The sequence below is a fragment of the Uloborus diversus genome, chromosome 8 (genome assembly GCF_026930045.1).
Source record: "Uloborus diversus isolate 005 chromosome 8, Udiv.v.3.1, whole genome shotgun sequence".
Taxonomy (NCBI): Eukaryota; Metazoa; Arthropoda; class Arachnida; order Araneae; family Uloboridae; genus Uloborus; species Uloborus diversus.
The window spans coordinates 100853080-100878418 of NC_072738.1; the positions used below are offsets into that span (position 1 = coordinate 100853080).

General features: G+C 34.0%; 2 protein-coding genes across 3 annotated transcripts in view; one reads left to right on the forward strand and one right to left on the reverse strand.

Annotated features, from left to right (window-relative positions):
- Nucleotides 1–296, forward strand: part of LOC129227531 (general transcription factor IIE subunit 1-like) — a 51091-nt gene extending 50795 nt beyond the window's left edge. Inside the window, exon 6 of the mRNA XM_054862106.1 lies at nt 125–296. Within this exon, the coding sequence (XP_054718081.1) occupies nt 125–294 (170 nt within the window). The 3' untranslated portion in view covers nt 295–296. The remainder of the gene's footprint in view (nt 1–124) is intronic.
- Nucleotides 297–8219: 7923 nt separating this feature from the next.
- The window catches only part of LOC129227691 (lipid droplet-regulating VLDL assembly factor AUP1 homolog), a 46544-nt gene continuing 29424 nt past the window's right edge, over nt 8220–25339 (reverse strand). For both annotated transcript variants that reach the window (XM_054862285.1, XM_054862284.1), the window contains exons 7-8: nt 24995–25068; nt 8220–9228 (exon numbers count right to left, since the gene is read on the reverse strand). In XM_054862285.1, coding sequence (XP_054718260.1) covers nt 9066–9228; nt 24995–25068 — 237 coding nt within the window. In that variant the 3' untranslated portion in view covers nt 8220–9065. The remainder of the gene's footprint in view (nt 9229–24994; nt 25069–25339) is intronic.

Genomic DNA, 25339 nt, shown 5'->3' on the forward strand with positions numbered 1-25339 from the left:
ACATTGAGCTATTATTAATTTGAGCATTGTTATGTTTGATAGGTTTCCCTTGTGACTTAGAAATGTATGCATGGTACTTAAAAGTGTATTCCTTCATTTCTTTCTTTTTTTTTGTTTTGTTTAGAAGTTGGAGAAATGGAAAGTGAGGAAGAGGATAATTTAATGATTTCAGTAGGAGATCAAAAATATGCTATTGATGAAGTTACTGAAGAACTCATATCTAAAATGACACCTGATGAAAAAGAAGCATACATTAGATTAACCCAAGATCTATATTCTAGAATCTATGATTGAAACGAATGATCTGCTCTTCCCTGAGATGCCTTATGTATAGCGAACAGCGCATTCTTGAACTTAAGACAACAAAATCCAGTTATGTAAATGAAAAAAATCAATCATATTTTAGTTTTCTGTTCATTGTATATTTTGTTTACTGTAATAAACATATGTCATAATATCCATGCTTGTTGTTATTTATCAAAATTGTTAGAGTTCAAAGGCTTTCCTATGGCAGTTTGTTGTTTTGAAAAGCTGCAGGGACATGTCATAAAAAGGGTGAGTGGAAGTGACCCCACTCCCCCTGAGCCTTTCCCTTGCTGTCATCTATATTTATAAAGGTGACTGTGTTTCTTTCTTCGTTTGTTTGTACCCGATGGCCAGAAGCCTCTATAGCACCTACAGCTCTGAAACTTGGCACAAAAATCGAACGTATCCTGGGGGCGTGCACTTTGAAGCCGAAATTCTTAAAACATTTAATTAAGAAAAAACTAATTAGAAATTGATTTTTAGCCCTTTTTTGTGTTCAATTCGTCACGGAACCCCAACCAATCGCGCCGTGTAAATATTTTTGACCATAGTGTAGGGAATCTAAATTCAAATATGACAACCGAAAAAATTGATCAATGTTTGAATTTTTCATGAATTTTTGAAAATACTTTTATTTTGCATTTTCCCCCCCGACTTTAACTTTTTCCTAAACCCATCCCACCAAAAGTATGAGAGATTTCTCCCTCTACAGAAAAAAAAAGTTTTCAAACACACGCAAAAACTTTTATTAGAAAAAAATTAGCAAATTTTGAAAAAACCTTTATTTTTCGCATTTTCCTGGGTTTAATTCTTTCTAAACCCATCCCACAAAAAGTATGAGAGATTTCTTTCTGAAAATTTAGCATGTAGTGGGAAAACCTTTTTACCCTCTTCAGATTTTTTTTCTTTTTTCAGAAATATGCAGTAGATTTTTTTAACAATTTTTTAATTTTAAAGTGACACATTTTATCTGCTACTGTCCTTCGGACTAGGGGAGTAAATGGTTCTTCATTTTGTGACGTCATGAATGGATTTCGATTGAACGTTTTACTGTGTCTTTTTTTTTTTTTTTTTTTGTGCTAATGTTAATTCATTTTCCCTTTTAATTTCAAAGTCGCTTGGCGATAAACAATGGAGTCGGGATTATTTGTTTATTTTGCAGAGTATTTTAGATTGCATTTTCATTTTTAAAGGGTGTTCACGCATTCTATGCACAAGTGCAAGACCTTCCGTCTCAGGACGGATTTCCGTCTTGGACAAGATTTCTAAGACAGAGGTCGGAATGGAAAGAAATTCAATGACTTTCTTTCAGTTTTTACTTGAAAAAGAAAAATTGAGTGTTTGAAAAATATGCTTTACTTACTGGACCGTTCCATAACCAAATTTACATCGACATTCTCTCGATTTTCCACCATATCTTGTTTTGTTTGCAACATGCTTTCGGAGGAGTTGTTTTTTGACTCGCGCCGTTTGATTTTTTTTTTTTAGGTGCAGTTCTGTTATTTCCAACTCACTGCATTGCAGACTGCAGAGTTGCTGGCTATTCTCCCTGAATTTTTTCTGTTCGAAATAATCTTCTCTAATTGAAAAATTAGCCTTTTCTCTTGCTATTTTCGATCATCCTTTCATTTTTTTTTCATTTGCATTTTTTTTTGCAAACTGCACCTATAAATGAAAATTATGTGCACTCTTAAAATATCTTAGAGTTCAATCTGAATCACCAATTAAGAGTGATTGCTGACGAGAAATGTTTATGCCACAGCAAAGGGTGCCCACATACCAGATAAAACGGGAACTATATGGGATTTTGAAGATTTCAATGAAAATGTTAATTTTAAAAAGAATCGGGGGGGGGGAGGGGATTTCAAGCTGGTTTGAAACACCGTTGGACTGCGGTTCCTGCATTTTTGACAAAGACTTGAGAAATTTCTAAATTCCAATGTCATTCAATCTAACACTCGCTAGAATGGAAATATAGGGGGGGGGGGAGAGAGAGAGACAAAGGAAACGAGAAAAATAACGGCAGCACGAGTTTGTGAAAAAACGCTGCTCTTGCAAAGAGGCTAAGTCTGCAAATTAATCGACCATACTGAGGTTCAAAAACGTTTATATGTTGGACAATCTAGGGGGGGGGGGGCTACTCAAGGGCTCCAGTATAAAATATCGAAAAAATGAATTGAAAGCCATTTTTGAAGCTAGGATTGGTTCAGGATTTCTCCACTACAAACTCTTAAAAATCAATAATGATTAGACTGTCTTTAATGATGTAAAAGTGGTGTGGGGGAGGTTTAAAAAAAATCGAAAACTGGAGTTTTAAAAACTCAAATGTTGACAATCCTTGGTGAATTTATGAGAAATTTTTTTGGTGTTCTAACATGAAAATATTTTATAGCTGATGTATTAAAAACTATTTGAAGCTATACTTAAATGACTTTAAGAGAAAGAGCATTTTGGATCCTCTTCCAAAAAGTATTTGTAATTGATTTCTTAAAACTTTTAGGCTGTCTTTGGCAATGCCAAGAAGGGGGAAGGGGGCTCTCTTTAGGCAAAATTCCGAAACTGGAGTCTTAAAAGCGCAACTTTAGACCGTCTTGGGGTTCGGGGTCCCCCTTTCCTGAAAACTATTCAAAGCTGAAGTATTCAGAACTCAGCTTTAAGTAATCTTTGGACGACCTTAGAAGAGGGAATTCGAAGGCTTTCACTCAATAAATTTTAGAACTTAAGTTCTTAAAACTTCGGTGATGAAAAGGGGGAACCGCAAATTTAAGTCAAATTTAGTGAGCTTAGGGGAAGGAGTTCGGGAGGGGGGGGGGGGGGGGAGCTCTCTCTCTCCCAAAAATTTCTCCATGCTGAAGTATTGAAATGCTATTTTGGCTATTTTTGAGTGAGTTAAGGGTTAGGGAATTCAGGGGTCTTTCTCGAAACATTTTCGAAATTGAAGTCTTAAAGCTTTGGGTTGTCTTTGACGATGTGGAGAGGGGAGTTGCTGTAATAGAGAAAAATAAATCTTAAACATAAACTCATACTGCCCTTAGTAAATACAATTAGAGGGGGGAGGGGTATTCAGCTGGCCAGCCCGAAATATTTCCATTACTGAAATTTTAAGAGCTCTGTTTTGGGCTCTTTTTGATGACTTAAGGGGGATGGGTGTAGGACGCATTATAGGAGTATTAAAGTATTAAAACTTTTAGGCGGTCCTACGTCATGTTTATGAGTAGGGGGCATACTATTCCTAGAAACAAATTTGGAAACTGCAGACTTAAAAATTCAAGTTTAGGACATTTGCGGTGAACTCAGAGGAAGGGGTTCGGGAGTTATCTTCCAAAAATTTTTTGATGCTGAAATATATAAAACGCCACTTTTGGCTATACTTGAGTGCCTTGAGGGATATGATTGGGGGGGGGGGGCCTGCCTAAGGTAAAGATTCTGTTCCCCTATTTCTTTTTTTATTTAATGAACATTGGATAGTGTACCTCATTTAAAAAATATATCTACTTCACTGAAGCGATTTTTTTATTGCTAATTTCACCACCTGCTGTTTTATAAAAGAATTCTTTTTCAAATGAAGACTATGGGGGAATGGTGCCTGTTCATTATCATCAGTCGCCCATACCCTTCCTCCATCTTTCCTTCTTTTTAAGGTTTGCTGGCGCTACCTTGGGTAGCCTTTCCGATCGGAACTGATTTATGTTGCAAAAGTGAAAATCTTATGTCCCAAGCGGTTTTATTGCTGCAAATAAAAATGTTTATGATCGGCAAAAAACTAATTGCGGGGAGCTGCAAACGCTTTTACCCCTAACATTATCCAACATCGTCTAAAATTGCGTTTTTGGAACTTTAATTTCGAAATATTGCCTCAAGGAGGGTATCCTGAACTCCATCTCTTCGACAATGCATTCAAAAAGCGTATAAACGTTATGAAAGATGGATTGCAATTTCGTTTTTAAAGCTTCATTTCCGGGGAGAGCCCCCCCCCCCCACCTTCTTTCTCTAATATTTTTGAAGTTCGTCTCATATTGTGATGTTGGGACACTATTAATTTGAAATAATTGATGTAGGAGTCCGTGAACTCCTCCTTTCCCTGAACTTTACCAAAATGGCATACCATTGCTTTTTTTAGACTTCAATTTTAAAAACTTTCTGGAGAAGAGCCCTCAAACCCCCCTTATTGGCGGTTTTTACGTTTTTGGAATTACAAAATCAAAATGCTGAAATATTGCTACTTAAAGGCTTATAATTCAAATAAAAACACAGATTCCAAAACTGGCATTCTTAAAATCTATAACACTTATAATCATAAATTTTCCTTAAGCACGCATGCAGGGTGGGGGAGCTGAAAATATTTTCTGTCTTGAACACATCACCAAACTTGCATCCATAATTTTATGGTTATTTGACATCAGATGGGGGGAGGGGTATTCTAGAGGGTTTTTTTTTTTCCTTTTCTCAAACGATAGCTTTTCAATAATTAAATTTTTCACACGGAGATACGGGATTTCCTTTTTGTCCTAGATGTACCATGTTTTTTAATTGTGTTGTTTTTCTGCTGGGGAGTTGAATTCTTTTTCATAAGGGATACCGGATTACCTTTTTGTCCTAGATGTACCATGCTTTTTAATCACAATTGCTTATCGATGCTCACTAATTGGGTGAGTTACTGTAGCGAGGTCGATTCTGCCGGACGTTTTGCTGTGTCTATTTTACGTTACATATTTGCGTACTTAATTTAATTGAATTATTGAGTTATTGCTTTTCTTTTTTTTTGCAAACGCTACTTTTTGCAAACTACGGGAAACAAGGAGAGAGCTTTTTTTTGCGCTATTTAATTAAACGAATAAAGCACATTTTTTTTAATGATCTTTGTTTGCAGTTTTGGCGTAAAAAGGTGAATGACACAAAACGCAACTGGAAATAGGTATAGAAAATACAAAAAAGATAGATATAAATTAATTAATACTGCTACCAAATTAATTTAAACAGGGGCATGGGTATTGCCGTGCGGGTACTGCTAGTTTTGAATAAATTAGTCTAATTTTTCCATACTTGCAACTTTTACGCATTCCAGTCTCTTAGAAATGGGTATTTCTTCAAAAAGTGTAACTTTGCTGTCACACGGCTTTTACAGTAAAAATTTTAAGGAACAATTCATTTAACGATAATTTTTACTTTCATCAAAAATATATCTATTCAAACCTGCCAACAATTTTTTAATAATGATTTTTATTTTTGTATATTTTTGGTTCACAACATGTGAATTCTCACCTCTGTGGCATGTCACACACCTGGTATGACTGTTTATGTTGCTTAATAACTTGTTTAATTAAAAGTATATACTTATTTATTTATTATTCCTTTCACAAGAGTCTCAAATACTAATTGTTTAAGTATATTTAATTTTTTAATATTGTGTTTTAGTTGGTTTTAGTAGGGCAAGGTGTCATGTTACACGATAAATTCTCACCTCCGTTACCTAAACACGAAATGCCATTCCTCATTAACAAGTGGCAGTAATGACATCAAATTTCATTTCCCATGATACAAGGGAGCCCCTAGTTTATTTTTAGCCATAGTTGAAGTAGTGAGATTTTTGTCGAAAAACAAGAAGACAGATTTTGCTTTAAAAACTTAGTGTGGTTCTTCTGACTTCTCACCTCCATGAACTTGAATTTCAGGGATGTAAATTATTGTAAAAAAAGAAGTGAACATGTTTTCACATGCTTAACAAGTGCAGATTGTAGCAACAAAGAAAAAACAATTTTCTCTGAAAAATATATCTATTAGGCCTATAGTAATGGAAAATTCCTCACTTCTGTGAATCTCACGGGTGACAGACCTCATCAATGTCATTATTTCTGAGGTGAAAATAAATGATGGAGGGGAAATACATCAATAATAGGCATTCTACCAAAATTATAAATTGCCAGAATATCCTGAAATTTACTAAATACTATTTTTTAACATACATTTGAAACTACTAATTAAGCCGTACTTTAATTAAGAGGCTTAATATTATATTCCCACTAATCATCAAAATAGCCAATTGTTTGCAGAATTAACAAAATCACTACTTTGATATTAAATTGGCCTTGGTTTTTAAAATTAAAAAGTTTTTTATTTATTTTTATTTCCGTGAACAAGGCATTTTTAAATTTTTTTTATATTTATGAGTAAAAAAATTGGAACTTAGCTGGGCCATTGTTTATGGTTACTTCTAGTAATTAACATTTTCATGTAAGAATGAAAAAAAAAGAAAACAAAAGGTTTTGAAATTGAAAAATATTTGCGTTCAAAAGTTATGTTTTCTGGAGAATGACCCAAATAACTAACTGTGTTACTTATTATTTTCAACTCTTATCTTATTTTTTCCTTTATGCTTGTATGCTAAAATTTTTACCATGCCCATTCGAAAATTTCTATCCAGTTCCGTACAAGTCATTTGAAGCCAACACCATTTGAGAAATTTGCCTTAATGTTTGCTAGGCCTACAAGATATTACCAAAGATTTAATAAAATAATTTTAGCTTGTTAATAAAAATGTAAAAGTTTGCAATAGATTTCTGAAGTCAAGGGACTTTTTTCTGTAAGAAAAGAAAAAAGGCAGACGCTTGGAAATTTTGAGTTACTCAAATACAGTCTGACCACCGATGAGATGGAAAGGCAAACATCCAGTTTAGCGGTGGATATGGACACATCTATTAGTTTTCAGGGATGCCGTCTTTTGCAGATGTGTATTAGCCTCTAAATTAAGCAGACACATTAAAATTCGTGGAGCATGAGCATAAAAAATTTCTTTTTCCTTCTCATTCAGATACATTTGTCTAAACTAGATGTTTGTCAATTCCATATAATTCGTGGGCAGACTGTACAAGGATTATTTTCAGCTAGTCAGTTACTGCAACTATGAAATATAGTCAATTAATAATAGTACAGAACTAAAGTAAGGATTTCTGATCTTTTATTTTAAATTTGAGCTAAGCCATGTATTCCTGATGTAGATTGAAAGGTATTAATAGGAATGCTGTTTAAAACTTCTACATCTATCTGGAAAAGGTAATCAGGTAAGTGGGAATTTTTTATTTATGTAAAGACCAAGGTTTTGAATTACTACAGTAAAACCCCTCTAATGCGGACACTAACAGGGCGAATTTTTTTGTCCGCAACAGAGGGGTGTCCGCAGGACAGGGGTTTAATAATGTTATTTGCCTTGGAATCGAGGAATTAAAAATTGTTCGCATAAGAGGTGTGTCTGTTAGGAGGGGTTTTATATATATATTGTATTACTACTATTTCGTAAATATCTAGGAGGGTAAATATCCTTTTGGTAAACCATCAAAAAGAGGATATTCAAGGCTTCAATGAGTGGTGCTCAGTATGGCCATTAAGAAAACCAAGCTTATCTACCTGAGAAAAAGGACTATTCCTTTATGATCTTTGATATTTTCTTTCAGTTGCAAAGAAAGTAAGAAGTACTGTTATGAGAGTCATGGCTAAAATGTTTGCCAAAATACTACAAGATTATTTTTTTCTGAGATAAGTTTAATATGCTTCAATATTTATTTGAATTTTCATAATTGAAAATTCAAGTCATTACATTCATCATTTCAAATAGCAAAGCTTGAAATATTAATTTTTAATTTTACTATTTAGGTTTATGTTTCTGTCTTACTCTGATTTGTATGCAGGACCAAAATTAACAACCTTCTAAGTAGATTTCAAGCTCAGTAAACATCATTTTTTTTAAAAATACTGTTAAGTATTTACAGCAAAAATTTTTTATAAATCAATTTAGTATTATAGAAAAAATGAAGAGAGCTGGGGGAAAAAAACTCATATATAATCTCAGAGTAAAAAGAAAATAAAAAAGTATTTATTCATTTTCAACAAAATATATACAATAAATGCTTTTGTGGTAATGCAGTAATTTTTCACTTATACATTCACAAAAAGGACAAATCAAAAAAAAAAAAAAAAAGCAAAAATGTGAGGACATACAAATGAAACTCAACTTCATTTGAGATTAAACTAACTTTAAAGGTAACTTAAGATGAGGGGGAAAAAAGTAGAAAAGCCGCTGTTTCATTTTAATGAATGAAATTGGCAATTAAGTTAAAATAAACTGATATTTCCGTAAATTACATCATAATTCTTTGAAGTGTTTCAAAAGTGAAGATTGTTTTTGTTTTTACACACTATTCCTCTTTTAGTTTTTCACATTATTCAAAATAACTGTTTAAAAGCAGGTACATCAATTTTTTGTGATATTTTTAAATAGGAGTTTATAAAAGAGTAGGAAGAAAAAAAAACTAAGTAAAATATTGACAAAAACAATTGAAATGTTTGACTTAGTAATACATTAATGAGAGTTAAATTACATCACATTTTACATGTCCTCTGCAGTAAGTCCAACTTTTAGTTAAGACTTACGTACAGAGATACTGGCACAGAACTGAGAGAGATTCATAAAAGAGGTAATGTATAAGTGAGAGATTACTGCAATTATGATAATATATAATTAAATGTTCTACAATCACAAATTGACATATATTAAAGTTTTGCCTGAAACATTTTTGAGATCGCTATGTCCTCATATATGACTTTGACTTTTAGGAGCAATTTCAATCCAGCATTTGTAGGCATGAATTTTAATTTTGTACATCATGTAAAATTATATGACTGATTAAATATATAAGTCAAAAAATAATTCTCTATAGCTGAAGAGTTTCATTCAAATACTAAGATTCTCATGCTCCTATTTTCTTCTACCTTCTGAGAGAATTTTGTAGAACATTCTTGGCATATTCAACTTTATCTGATGATGTATATTTAGTCATCTGAAGTCCTAGCTCTCTTGCTATAATATTTTGAACTCTTTTACAAAAATCATCAGATGAGTCTTCGCCTTTTTCTTGTTTGGGTAAATATCTAAAATTTGGAAGGAAAAAAAATATATACATTTAAGAATATACAATAAACTCCCGATTATCCACGGAATAAGGTGGCACAGTAACTGCGGATAATCCAATTAATAGGCAAAAAACAATATTTAGTGTATATAATAGCTAAAAAATATTAATAACTCACACATACATTTAAATTATAATTAAAAATATTGCTACATTGCATCCACTAATACTGAATATAAAAAATATATGTAAAATCTAAGAGCAAACAATAAGACAATCATGGATTTAAAGAAAATTTTTTTGAAAAGACCCGCGAATAATCCGACTAACGATAATCGCGAGTTTACTGTACTTCCAAACGATACAGCTTCTCCAAATACCAATTTATACGATTCAATAACTCTCATAGGCATTTTATTAATTTATATGGTCATAGTAGAAATTTTTTTTGTTGCAAAAGTTTTAAGAAAATCACTGTAACGAGGGGGGGGGTGCAGTATACAGGGTTGCTATTTTGTCCACTTTTCTTTGTAAAAAGTCCGGGACGCCGGAAGAAATTGGATAAAACTGGACGAAATGGACAAAACTGGACGAAATGAAAAATCAACTGATTATCCACACATAAATTATTGTTATGGTGTAATAAAATTAGTATATAAGTCAAAAACATTATGCATTATGAATTAATCATTTAATTAAAATAGAATGATTGTTAACTTTAGAATTTAATAAATCCAAAAAATTTTTTAATTACACATAGGTGCAACTAATTTTAGATCATAATTTACTTAAAAGTAATAAAATTTAACAATGTGAATAAGTTATTGGGCATGATTACACTATTCTATATTACAATAGTAGAAATTAAATTTAATTGAAAAGACAAAAGAAGTGCTTGGAGACATACTTACAAAACGAAGATTTATAGACTAATAATATTTTACTGTTATATTTTTCGAGTTTTTATTGATGTCACCGCATAGCAAAATATTTATGTTTTTATGGATATGTTAACCCATTCCCTGCTCCGGCTGATACAGGATCGGCCGCGCAGTTTGTGTTAAAACTGCCCCGGCCTATTCAGGCTCGTCGCAAGAAAAATGGTTCCCAACTGCCTTCGACGAACCTGTGTCGTCACGGCGTTTCTAGCAGTTTTTGCTTCGGCCGAATATGTGTCGGCGATACTTCCAAGAGCAGAACCCTGTTATTGCGCTTCTCTGTTGGGTTATAGTGCTTTTAGGGGAGCGGTAATCAAGCTCTTTTCCTTAGTCAAAAGGGATGTAACTTATAGTATTTCAAGAAACTGTTGTTGTAATTTATTTTACTTTACTAAGATATTAACCTTTCAAGTACTCTTGGATGGGACATGTATAATGCTTTAAATATTCAGGCAACACATTTTTATCTTTTCGTGGAGCTTTGTTTCTTAGCATTCTGGCATTTGAACTCATAATGAACAAGTGTGAAAATATTTCCTTACTTATTTTACCAATATTTTTATACTTCAATAAAGCAAAGAAACGGAAATATTTTTTTCTTGTTATCAAAGATCCACTGTCTTTTACAAGCATCCTTAACTAAATGTTTCATAATCCTCAAATTTTTTAATTTATTTTACACAATAATATTTTTTAAAATTCTCTTACATATCTTAATTTTGTACGAGTATGTTTTTTTTTTAAATTATAATGCGCTTACTACGCTTTTTATTTATTTGTATACTACTATTATTTTTTATTATTTTTTTCCCTTTATTTATTTTTAAATGATGATATTTTCAAACTTAAATTATAACTTTTTATATTCGCGGCATTCTTTGATGCATTTTTAGTGATACAGCTTTGAATATTTTTAATTTCAAACAAAAATTATGACAACCGCATTGACTATACGTAATAGTTGATCATGAAAAAATAAATAAAATATATACTACAGTACAAATGAAATGATAATATCTTAAGTTCTTTTCGCTTTACTCATAGGAAACGAAACATTCCTTTTCTCAATTTCTTTTTTTGATTTTATTTGTTGTTTTAAAATAGCTCCAATCTTTTAATTGCACCTTCTTTTATGAGATTTTAAAAATAGAAATAAAATATTTGGTTTCTTTTCAATAATCAAATTGTCTTAGTTAGTAAATAATCTATGAAACTAACTAAAATTTATCCAAGTATGTTTAAAAAAAGAAAAACAATCCAACTCGATTTCAAGCAAGATTTTCTTTTTTTTCTTCTGAAGACATGTTCCCAAATACAAGCAGTAAAGCTTGCTTTGAAATTCCTTTCTCAAACTGTTTCGTTGTAAGAAAATAATATGGAAGGGTTGACCACAAGACACCAAGGGGGACACCTCCTTAGGGATTTGACCTCTCTCAGGCGGTCTCTGTTATTCCTCTCTCAGCTGGGGGCTTTTAGTTGCATGCACAAAAGTATCCTTTAGGGAAAGAGGGGATTAGCTGCAAGTTTTGATCTTTTGTAATCATTTATCTTTAAAATACCTCCCACACTTGAGCAACTGATATCTGGACACACAGATGGGATTTAAAAGTCATCCGAGTAACCATAAAAGAACTGACCAGCAAAGGGATGTCTATGTGTTTATTGGTCGTTTTGAAGGGTCACAATGTATCAAAAGGAATCGAAGAATACTTTTTATCCTCTTCGAAAATCATTCCGTGGGTGCAAGTTTGGTGATGTGTTCAGGACGGAAAATATTTTCAGCCCCCCCCCCCCCCACCGCCCGCATGCGGGCTTAAGGAAAAATTTGTATGTATAAATGTTGCAGATTTTAACAATTCCAGTTTTGCAATCTGTTTGATTTAAATTTTAAGCCTTAAAATTTTAATATTTAAGTGTTTTGACATCATAAGTCCAAAAAACTAAAATCCGGCAATAAGAGGGGGGGGGGGGGGCGGGGAGGTCTGGGGGCTCTCTCCCAGAATTTTTTTCAAATTGAAATCCAAAAAACGCTGTGGTAGGCCATTTTGGTAAAGTTCAGGGAAAGGAGGGGTTCAGGGACTCTTACATCAATTATTTCAAACTGATAGTCCCAAAATCACAATATTGGGCAACCTTCAAAAAATATTACAGAAAGAGGGGGGGAGGGGACGCTGTGGGCTTTCCCAAAATAAAAGATTTAAAAAAGAAATTGTAATTTAAATTTCATAACGTTTATACGCTTTTTGAATGCACTATTGAAGGGATGGAGTTCAGGAACCCTCCTTCGGCAATATTTCGAAATTGAAGTTTCAAAAACGCAATTTTAGACGATGTTGGATAATGTAAGGGGTAAAAGCGTTTGCAGCACACCACCATTAGTTTTTTGCCGATCCTAAACAGTGGCGGATGGGGCCGGCGGGCAGCCGGGCAAATGCCCGGTGGGCCGCCTCGGTTTGGGCCGCATTAGATCTTTCAATTGAATAGTACCAAAAAAAAAAAAAAAACTTTTTTTTTTTTTTTAAACTAGTGAAAAAAAATCTGTCGCCTAGAAGATGCGAAATCAAACCACTTTGCGACATTGGAAAATCTAAAATTGGTTCACTCATTTTTGTAAACGGATTTCAAATCTTTGTAAAAATCTTAGGAAGACCCTTGCCTTCTTTTTTAAAAAAACCGTCGACTCGTACATGACGAAAGCCTTCTTTTTCTTCCCTTGTGAACCGGCCCAAAACGCGCTCGGCTCCAGATTAAGCAATCGATTAGCACCCCACCTCATTAGCCCTTTCATTGATGATAGCCGATAACCATTTCACGGCCATCTGTGTACAGGGTACAGGGACCAATACAGGAACACTACTTGCGAACGGGACGGCAAAAGCAGTTTGCGGAACAGAAACAGCAGTTTTTCATTCGAAGATGCAAAGAGAGAGGTATTTTTCCGAAAAAGCCGAGGGCTGAAGGGTCGGGATTGTTTCCTGGAATTCTTTTCAGTAATTTTTGCTTTAGGGTAACTGAGGATTATACCACACCTACCACTTCCTTTTTTATGGCTTTGTGAATGAAAGGGATTTGCGTGTTGAAACTTGTAGGCACTGGCAATCTATTTATTTTTTCTCCAGTTTCGAGGCAACAGGACTGAAGAATGATGGAGTCATTTGTAACACGTTTTAGCTGTAATTAAAAATCCTTTCAAAGTTATAATGAAATTGAAATTCATTTTGGTGATTCAAACAAAGGGTTTTGAAGAGCAAGTTTGGTTCATAAAAAAAAATTATTTATTTCTAAAACTTTTACTTTAGTTATCCATTACCGCTTTTAATTTGTAAAAATGTTTTGGAGACTTGTTATTTATACTATCATTTCCAGGGCCGGATTTACATTTTAGTTGAAAGCTATTGCTTATAACGAAAAGTTGTGTGAGTTGTCGTCCCTAAAAAAAAATGGAAATAGTTGAAAAAAATCAATTTTATTTTCAAATGCTTGAAATTTTGCAAAAGTGTGGCTACAAGCCTTGAATTTTAAAATTTCTAACAAATTGGAGTTGATAAGGGGGAGGAGTGCCAAAATATGTTAAATTCAGTGTGTGCTTCAATGTATGTTCGTCAAAGTATGCTTCAATTTTATTTCTTACTAAGAGTATAAATTATGAATTGTTCAAATGGGCAGTATGTTACTCTCTTGCTACCTATTTTCTAAGTGTGTACCCTATTTCTTTTAAAGCAATTTGTAGATAGGTTGCAGAGGTGATCAAAAACTAGCTGTATCGAAAGTCCATGAGCGCAAGTAACAATGCATTATCCTTTCTCCTCCCTCGCTCTATCTCTCTGTCGACTGCCTCATCGATGTGTCGACCCCTAAAAAAATTTTACTGTGTATTATCTCAACTTGCAAGAGTACATAATTTAAAAAAGTTTTGTTTGCCTACTTTTCCCCCGAATATTTTTGATTCCAATCTTCCTTTATATGGCTTCAAACTGCAGAATCTTACTATATATATTTTTTTTCCAAAATTACCTCTGGGGGAACCCCTAAATTGGGAGCCCTGCATCATTCTCTCGATGTTATTCCCCTTCTTAAGGGAAATCCAAAAAGGCAGGCAAACACACATTAAAAAAACACACACAAAAAAAAAAAGAAAGGAAGGAAGGAAGAAATAAAATAATGCATAACTTTATGTGTCTCAGGGGAAAAGACAGATATAGAGCAAAAAAAGTAATAACAGTCATTAATAAAAAAACAAAAAAAAAACACTTTAGCATTTCCTCTTTCGCCACCGACAAAGTGGTCCGGATTACAAAAAGGGCCCCATACCTGAAATAACTTAAGGCCCCGTTAAGTCTAAATCCGGCCCTGATCATAAATGTTTTAGAAATAGTAACAAAACTGGCTTTATATGCTAGTCTATGTAATTATTCTTCATTCCCTTTTTAATATGGGATCTTCCAAACCACTCCTCTTGTTAATATTACCAAAAATCGTCTACAAACTGCGCTTAAAACAAACTTGTAAAAGTTTCCAGGGGAGGGTCTTCCACCTCTCCTTTTCGCCAGCATCGTTCAAGATATTGGCCGATTTTGATAAATAAGGTGTCATTCGTTTCGTAATTGAGACCCGGGTAACATAGGCAATATTTTTGCAGACTTCAGCAATATGACAATTTGATTTAACCTTATACATCCTGATTTTAACCAATTTCATTCCTTTCTCTTTTTAGCAAAGGTTTTAAATAAATATAACAAAAACTGTAACCATTCTACGGAAAAAAACATCATTAGGTAAAGAACAATTTAGGTGTTGATTATTATTATATTCTTATTAAGTAAGAGCAATCTTTTATAATCTAAGTTGTCTATCAGTTTTATGTAGTAACACTGTAATTTAATTTATCTTTCATATGTTTCAAACTAAGATGCTTGCTTGCAGGTATATAGTGCTCAAGTTATTGTATTATTCGTTTTTACCCGACTACGGCAAAGCCAAAAGAAAGGGTTATGATTTTAGCAGTCTATGTCTGTTTGTATTTACGGTTGTTTCACCGCAGCGCCAAAACTATTCATCCTATTTTGATAAATAAGGTGTCATTCGTTTTTTAATTGTAACCCGGCTAACATAGGCTACATTTGACACTTACAGTCCTGAATCTTTTAAAAATATCTTCGAACGATACGAAAATCACCCACGAAACTTGGATGACTACACTGTAAAAAAACGGCCGAAGTTACTGGCTATTTCAGTGGAACGTTTCGGGATTTCGCAGGTTTTCATCCACTTCCTGAGAAAATCGAGTATATTTGTCAAACAGTTTCCTGAATTGCCAAAACCTACACGAATACAGACTTTTCACTGCTGTGAAAAATATTTTTTCGCTACCAGTTTAAAGACTGACTGAGCTTGTTTATTAAGTGTGTGGGCTTTACCACGATTACTGTCTGTCCAGACTGACTAATGTATCGGTAAGAGCGAATTAGTCAAGGACCGCTTCAGCTTTGCCAGGAGTATGCTTAGTTCTTACTTGCAGTTCTGTCGTGTCTGTGTGCTTTAATGCTTCTGGAGCTCTGTTGGTGGAGCGGCAAGGCTCTAATTAATTATTTAAAACCCACCTACCACATTCTTCTCGAATGTTCCCGAAACATGGCTGGCTTTAACAGAGGAGATTTCCCAATTCTTTAAAAAGTTTCAAGAACCGTTTCAGAAAGGTTACTGACTTTTGCCGGAACATTTTTCTGTTTTTCACTCGGCTACGGCGAAGCCAAAAGGAAGGGTTATAATGTTATAATTTTAGCAGTCTATGTATGTTTTTGTATTTACGTATTATCCATCGTAGTAACTAAACTATTCATCCGATTTTGATAAATAAGGTGTCAATCGATTCCCTATTATAGCCCGAGTAACATAGGCTATATTTTAACCGACTTCAAATGTAGCATGAGACGATTTATTTGCTTTTTTTTTAAAAATAGCAGTTTTTGTATTTGTGTATGTTCCACTGTAGCACCTAAACTATTTATCCGACTTTCCTGAATAAGGTGTCAATTGATTCGGTATTATGGCCCAAGTAACGTACGCTATCAATTGACTTCAACAATAGGAGGAGTTGATTTTACCTTGTAAAACTCGATTTTTTTAGCGTGGGTTTTAAATAAATTTATTAATATCCCGACTAAGGGAACAAAGGGTAAGAAACAAGTTTGGTGTGGATTACTATTATAGTCTTATTAAGTTAAATCAATCTTTTATTGTTTAAATTTTCTATCAGCTTCATGTAATAGCAATAAATTAAGTTTACCATTCATGTATATCAAACTAAAATGCTTACCGTAAATTACTCACGCTATTATTTTTTGTCCATCTTAGATTAAAACGGAAAATATTTAAATAAAGTAAAAGATTATAAAACTGAATCCCGACTACGGCAAAAAAGCCTAAAAGATAAGAAACAAGGTAGGTGCTGTTTAATATCATCGTCCTATTGAGTAAAACCAGTAATTTGATACGTTAGATATTCCTATTTATTTAGTTCCATTGAAACCCTCTGTCACTTTCGCATTAATAACATTATAATTCAATTCAAATACCGTAATCGTGCGGTATAGTAGAACTGTAGTTGAGAACGCACGACAACGGCATTTGAATTGAATTATAATGTTATTAATGTGAAAGTGACAGATGATTTCAATAGAACTAAATAAATAGGAATATCTAACCTATCAAGTAACTAGTTTTACTCAATAGGACGATGATATTAAACAGCCCCTACCTTGTTTATTACCTTTTTGGTTTTTTTTTTTTGCCGTAGTCGGGTTTCAGTTTTTTAATCTTTTATTTCATAGAGCTACAGTTTCCGAGGGAGTGCTCCAAACCTCTTCTCCCCTACCATTATCAAAGACAAGTAGAATGCATCTTTAAGACTGCAAATTAGAAAAATTTCTTGTTGCGGGCCCTAGAATCACTCCTCCACGTCACATCACAAAAAGAGCGCATTGAACTCCGTTTTTAGCACTACAATTGCAGAAAAAAATCCGCCGGACAACCCCCGAACCACCCTCCTCTGAACATTATTGGACATAATGTTTGCGTTTTGAACGTTTCAATTTCGAAAAACGGGCGTGGGGAGGGAGTCGCACCTGAGCGCATAATATTATAAAAGACAGTTAGAATGCATTTCTAAGAATACAAATAAAGAAAAGTTTCCTGGGATATGGACCCTCAAATCTCTCCTCACTCTAACATCATCAAAAAGATCTTCTAAAACTGCATTCTTAGAGCTACAAGTTCGAAAAATAGACAGGTGAGCGACACCGGACCTCTTCAATCCTAACATTACCAAAGATCGTCTAAAATGCGTTTTCAAAACTAAAAATTTCGAAAAATTTATGGAGCGGAGTTAATACTATGCTTAAGGTTTGTTCATATCGGCTTCCTTTTAAATCAGAAATCCTATACAGCCGCCACAGAACAAACAGTACTTACAGAAATACCACTTTGAGACGACGATTATGCATACATTTGTTGAGAAAAAGGCTGTAACCTTCTCAATAATTTTTATTCTTATGATAAACTTGTGTCACCTAGTAAAAGTTCCTTAAAAAATGCTCTGCTGTGAGCAATAAGATGCTTTACTGTGTGTCTGTAAATTCATAAGATAACTTTGTTGCATACTTGTCCAGGACCTTCTAAGGTCCTAACAGCTGCCTGTAATAATAGTCTGTAGGGGACAATGAACACGTAAAGGCAGGGCCGCCTCCAGGGGTGGCGTAGAACCGTGGCTGCCAATTTTAATTTAGGGATGAACAAAGTAAAAAAAAGAAAAGAAAAGAAAACCTTCTCAGTATTTAAAAAAATTAAATAGAAGTAACAAAATACCAAGTGGAATTCCCGTGACAAAAAATATTTTCTCAACAAAATTTTGAAAGAAAATGCAACCCTTGAATATTAAACCTTTAAATATTATTTAGGAACATCCACGGTTCTTTATTATAATGTACCTAACAAAAGGCAGCTGAAATTTTTCGAGACATTCTGACAAATTAAAAAAAAAAAAAAAAAATCAACCAAAAAAGTATTCAGCACATAGTAAAAACCTATGACAAATTTTAATTTAATACAATGAATGAATAGCTAGATAATAATGGCGGTTTCATAGGGGCCGCCGAAGCATGTTTTAAATAGAAAAAAAGTTAAAATGCAGTAAGGGAGATTTAAAACATTGTAATGTAATGAATACTAAGTGTAAGATATTCTAGCTGGAGGATATTTAAAGTAAAATAAAGTTGGAAGAAGATCTGGTGTCCCTGAAAAGTACCACATCAGTCCAAAATGTTAAAAAATATTTTAACGAAACTCAAACTCTTTATTTTCAAACAACTTCAAACATCAAGTTGGAAATTGAAAATTTCACTATGAATAAAACCAAAGAACTAAAATGATCTCGGAAAAAATATACTGGGGGGAGGTTTTTCCATAACATTTGTATCAATAATTTAATAAAAAGATAGGGACTTAGCAAAGTATGCGGAAGGGAGAGACATCCTCTAGCCTTACCCTTCATTTTACACCTCCAAGGTAGATTAGAAACGTGTTTAAAACTTTTATTTTGAAAGAGTGCAGGGGAAGTTTCTAAATCGGAACCCAGTCCCATCTTATATCGCCTATCGTTATCAAAGATGGCCTACAATTCGTATTTAGGACTTCAAATTCGAAAAGCTTCCAGGAGAGTGATCACCCAAATCCTGCAGAAGTGCCTCCACCCCATCTTTAAGGAACATTTAAAATTTCGTTTTTAGGACTACAATTAAGAAATTTTTCAGAGGTCATCGAATCTCTCCTCCCTCTTGTATCACCAAAGGTGGTGTGAAATTTCTTTTTTAGGGCTTCAATCCCGAAAAGATTTCTGAGAAGAGCCCCTGAACTCTTGGTAACATCAGCGAATATCATCTACGACTGCGTTTTAGAATTCAAATTTCGAAAAATTACCGAATGATCGAACAGCTTCACCCACTAACATTACCGAAGATCGACAAAAACTGCGTTTTAAAAGCTAACTTAGAAAAATTTTTGTTCCCAACACGCTTGCCAGCATCACTAAAGGTCCTCTCAAATTTCGTTTTATGGGATTCAATTCCAAAATATGTCCCAAAATTTCCTCCCCCTCACGTCATTGAAAGTCGATGAAATAACGTTTTTAAACTTCAGTTTCCCAGAATTGTCGGTCCGCTTTACGTTATCAAAGAAGACCTACAATCCCTTTCTTTAGATTTCAATTACGAAAAAAATCCTGGAGAGCACCTTCGAGCCTCTTCTCTCCCAAACATTATCTAAGATCACTTAGAATGCATTTTTAAGACAACTAATTGAAAAAAATTCCTGGAGGGGAGGGGGGACACCGGATCTTTGCTCTCATTAACATTGTCAAAGATAGTTTAAAGACGTTCATCAAAATTATACATTCTCTTTTCACGCGATATCGTGTGAAAAGTTCCTCATCAATCGTTATTGCACATAAGACCTTCAGATACTGACTTTCAGAGGGGGGGGGGGCAATTTATAGGTAACAAACTTTTTGAAGAACTTCAATTTCAAAAAACATAGCCCTCCACCCAAACATCGTCAATTGTCACCTAAATTGGCGCTTTGGGAACTTCAATTGAGAAATTTTGCCCAGAAAGAATTCCTGAACAGCCTTCTTCCCCCTAGTGTTTCAAAACAATGCTTACGCATACGTTTTAGAGCTCTGATTTTGAAAAAGTTTTGGGGGAATTCTCCAAATACCCCTCCCGCAAACATCGCCCAAGATCATTTAAAAAGTCTAACAATGCGTTTTTGAAGCTATAATTTTGAAAATTTTCCGGGGGAGTGCCCCCGAATCCCCCCCCCATCAACAGCAAGGACATTAATTTTTACTATGCAGGTGTTCGTATTATTGATTCTTTTTCTCCACATTCGTAAACGCAGTTCTCCTAATTTGAATGCTCAAATTCTAATGGTGACTCCCTACTAAAACTAGAAGATGTATCCGCTCTATCTTTTATATCTGAAAAAAAAAAAAAAGAAACTTAAGGACGGTGGGAGCGTCTCCTTTTCAAGGAGCAAGTCTTAAGGGGGCCGGCTGGCCTGTAAATGCCAGGGCCGGTTCATGTTGCCCCATCCGCCACTGATCCTAAACATTTTTGTTGTAGCAATAAAATTGCTTAGGACATAAGATTTTCACTTTTGCAACATAAATCAGTTCTGATTCAAAAGTCTACCCAAGGTAGCGCCAACAAACTAGAAAAGAAGGAAAGGTGGGGGAAGGGTAAGGCCGACTAATGATAATGAGCTGTCACCATTCCCCCACAGTCTTCATTTGAAAAAGAATTCTTTTATAAGATAGTAGGTGGTGAAATTAGCAATAAAAAATCGCTTCAGTGAAGTAGATATATTTTTTAAACAAGGTACCCTTTCCAACATTCATTAATTAAAAAAAGAAAAAAGGGAAATGAATCCTAACTCCAGGCAGGGTTCCTGAATCACATCCCTCTTAAGGCACTCAAATATAGCCTAAAGTGGCGCTTTAAATATTTCAGCATCAAAGAATTTTCGGAACTCCCGAACCCCTTCCTCTGAGTTCACCACAAATGTCCAAAATTTCAATTTTTAAGGCTTCAGTTTCTAAATTGTTTTGTAGGAATAGTACCCCTCTTACCTATAAACATGACTTATGATAGCCTAAAAATTTTAATACTTTAATTTTGGAAACTTTTTTAAAAAATCTTCCTACACTCTTCCCCCTTAAGTCATCCAAAGATAACCCAAAACAAAGCTCTTAAAATTTCAGAAACTAAAATATTTCGGGCTGGGGGTGCAGAATACCCCCCCCCCCCTCTCATTGTGTTTACTAAACGCAGTGTAAGTTTTTGTTTAAGATTTATTTTTCTATTGAGAGAGCAACTCCCTTCCACACATCGCCAAAGACAACCCAAAGTTTTAAAACTTCAATTTCGAAAATGTTTCGAGAAAGACCCCTGAATTCCCTAACCCTTAACTCACTCAAAAATAGCCAAAATAGCATTTCAATACTTCGGGGAGAGAGACCCCCCCCCCCCCTGAACTCTCTCCTCTAAGTTCACTAAATTTTACTTAAATTTGCGGTTTCCCCTTTTCATCACCGAAGATTTAGGAATTTAAATTCTAAAACGTATTGAAAGAAAACCTTCGAATTCCCTCTTCTTAAGTCCTCCAAAGATTACCTAAAGCTGAGTTCTGAATACTTCAGCTTTGAATATTTTTTGGGAAAGGAGAACCCCGAACCCCAAGACGGTCCAAAGTTGCGCTATTAAGACTCCAGTTTCGGAATTTCGCCTAAAGAGAGCCCCCTCCCTCCCTCTTGACATTGCCCTCTTGACAAAAGATTTAAGACTTCAATTATAAACACTTTTTGGGAGAGGGTCGCAAATGCCCTTTAACTTAAGTCATTTAAGTATAGCCTCAAATAGTTTTTAATACATCAGCTACAAAACATTTTCATGTTAGAACACCAAAACCATCTCTCATAAATTCACCAAAGATTGCCTAAATTAGTGTTTTTAAGACTCTAGTCTTCGATTCTTTTTTAAAACCCACTTTTACATCATTAGAGACAGCCTAAAACTTTTTGACTTTTAAATTTTTAAGAGTTTGCAGTGGAGAAATATCGAACCACTCCTAGCTTCAAAAATATTTTCAATTCAGTTTTTCGATATTTTATACTGTAACCCGTGAGTAACCCCCCCCCCTTAGATTGTCCAAGATATCAACGTTTTAAGACCTCAGTATTGTGGGTTAATTTGTGCATAGATTACCCTCTTTGCAAGAGCAACGTTTTTTCGCAAACTCGTGCTGCCGTTATTTTTCACCTTTCCTTTCTCTCTCCACCCCACTATTTCCATTTTAGCGAGTGTTCGATTCAATGACATTAGAATTTAGTGATACCTCAAGTCTTTGTTAAAAATGTAGGAACGGTTTGCCCATCGGTGTTTCCAACCAGCTTGAAATACCCCCCCCCCCCCCCCCCGATTATTTCCAAAATTCCCATTTTCATTAAAATCATCAAAATCCTTGATAGTTTCTGTTTTACCTGGTATGTGGACGCCCTTTGCTGTGGCGAAAATATTTCATCTTGTCAGCAATCACTCTCAAACGGTGATGCAGATTCAACTCTTAAGACATTTTAAGAGCGTACATAATTTTCATTTATGCGTGTAAAGTTTGCAAAAAAAAAAAAAAAAACCACAAATGAAAAAAACGAAAGGATGATCGAAAATAGCATGAGAAAAGGCTAAATTTTCAATTAGAGCCGATTGCTTTGAAAAATCAGGGAGAATAGCGAGCAATTCCTTGGTCTGCAATGCAGTGAGTTGGAAATAACAATGCTATACCTAAAAAGAGTCAAACGGCGCAAGCCAAAAAGCCACTCCTCCAAAAGCACGTTGCAAACAAAACAAGCACATGGCGGAAAACCGGGAGAATGTCGATGTACATTTTTGGTAATGGAACGGTCCAGTAATATTAAAGCATATTTTTCAAACACTCAATTTTCCTTTTTTCATTAAAAATTAAAAGAAAGTCATTGAATTTCTTTCTGTCCCGACCTGTGTCTCGGAAATTTTGTCAAGGCGGAAATCCGTCCTGAGACGGAAGGTCTTGCACCCATGAATCATTCCCACAGTTAAAGCGTTTTTGTCCATTCAATTCCCTTGCTCACAGGTTGGGTCGATCAGTCAATTGTTTGAAGAATGTTTTGTTGTCTTTTGAAAGATAGATCATCTTACATTTAACAATATTGATTTCTTAAGTGTATAAAAAGAAAAAAAATGATATACTGAGATAAAAGAAAAATAAATCAATAAAATAATTAGTGTTATAAAAATAATTCCTTTTCGTCCTATCCTCTATTGTTTATTATTTTCTCGTTATTTACTGTGAAAATTTAATGAACATTTCAGCACGTATTAGCAATCATGTATTTTATTGCAGTATTTAATTCAGTGCCAAAAAACTAATAAAGCAAAGCGATTTTCGAATGCAAGCTGAACAGCAAAACAACATTAAAATCCCAATAGCAAAATGGGGAGAAAAGTGTTATTACAACATAGCAAAAAGCTACTCTGTGCATTATCTGCGGCATGCGCGTTAAGGGGTTTCGGGCTGGTTAATGTAATACAAATTACTACTTTTGTAGGGTTGTAGGTACTCAGAACAGTGTACCGAAAGAGGCTATAATGAGAAAGGGGGTAGATAGCTTTAAAATGGTCATTAATCTTCATTGGGGACCAATAAATTGACTAGGAACAGCCTAGCTGGGTTCAGAGCCCGTTGCAGATCATCATATTTGTATTACAAAAACAGATTTCACTTCATGTCAACATTTCCTTTATTGATATCAAGTAGTTTTTCTTTTTTTTTAAAACTATTATTTTAATGTTTTGAGAAACTCCAACCTTTAAACACTTTTTATTTCTACTTTTTAATTTTATAAATGCATTTATTATGGGCAAAAAACCTCCTCATCTCAGACAAACATCTTAAAATGCACAGCTGATGTGTTTGTTTCTATAAAAGCTATTACATGCATTATAACTTATTAACACTCATTTGATTTATTTACACATTTACATAAACTTCAACTGATCTTAATTTTTTCATTTTCACTTTAAAATATTTTTTAACCAATTTTTTATATACATATTTATGTATGCTATTTTTAGATTAAAATAGTACTTGAATAGGAAGAATCTATATAATTATCTATTATTTTCCAACTTCAAATTTTTTTACTAAAAACTTTCAGTTTACTGAAAAAGTGGACAAAATGGCATTTTGTCCAGGACAGTTTTTTCCGGGATGGACTAAACAAGACAACCAGGGGCGTAGCTAAGGGGGGGGGTTGGGGACAAACCCCCCCCCCCCCCCGAAACGTTAGTCTCAAAAAAAAGAGAAAAAGAAGAGAGAAGAGAAAGAAAAAAAAAGAAGAAAAGGAAAAAATTCCAAGCGATTATATATATATATATATATATATATATATATATATATATATATATATAAAAAGAAGTAACCCCCCCCCCCCTGAAAGTCGGGTCTAGCTACGCCACTGAAGACAACCCTGGCAGTATGTAGTGTAAGTAGAAAAAAGTATGATTCTCAATAAAAGTCATACATTAAGAATTCATCTGATTATTATTTTTTTAGATTTAATTCTTAAGAAAAATGAAATACAAAAGAAAACTTCAAACTCAGCCCCCTCACCAGCTCATTTTCTGTCAGACATGTGCTTCAAAGTTAGTAAATAAAGAAAAAAGAAAAAACTAATCTTTGCAATTGAGGAACCTCTCCTCTATTTTGGTGCAAGAGATGGTACTACTATCCCTGCTAGGTGCATCTATACAGCATAGGAAAACTTTTCAAGGGAAGCCTATGTAGGACCAGAAATCGAGTTTTAATCGAAATTTGAAAATGTCTACTTACACTCCTTTGCTTCTCACTGCCTCAATTCATTTTTCAGCCTGTTGGACTTGATAGGAAAGGGGATTTTTATGTCTTAACATATTTCATTTCTAAACAATACCAGTGGTACATTGACCTTCATCGTTTCAATAGCATTGGCTAATTTGGATGGTAACCAAAAAAGAGATAATAAATGAAAAAAAAAAAACTTTTAGTTGCAACATAAATGTGAAATTATGTCATCAATACAAATGAAAAAGTTTTTTTTTTTTGTTTAGTTTTAGAGGCTTTTTTTCCCTTGGACAAGAGGAAGAACATTTAAATTATTGTTGTGTTTAGTAAAGAAGATATTCATACTAGATGTAACAAATAAGTACAATTAATACTCACTTGACAGTAAATATTGTATATGGAAGGAAAAGGAACCAAAACATATCCGACCACCATCTGCTTCCCAACACAGACTAAAATAAGATCCATAAAAACATTGAGGAATTTAAAAAATAGCTTACTATCAAGTAGTGATAATCAAATATATTCAATTCAAAAAAAAATATAGTAGTGTTCAATGAATTATTTTTTATAGTTATTTTTTAAAGTTAAATATTAAAAAAAAAGATTTCAAAGTAAAACAGGAGCACATCCAAAGTTTCAAAAAGCAATAAAAAATTTCCATGCCAATTACTGTATTATAGGGTATGTTTGAATAGAAAAACCGGGTGGTTGATTTGATGA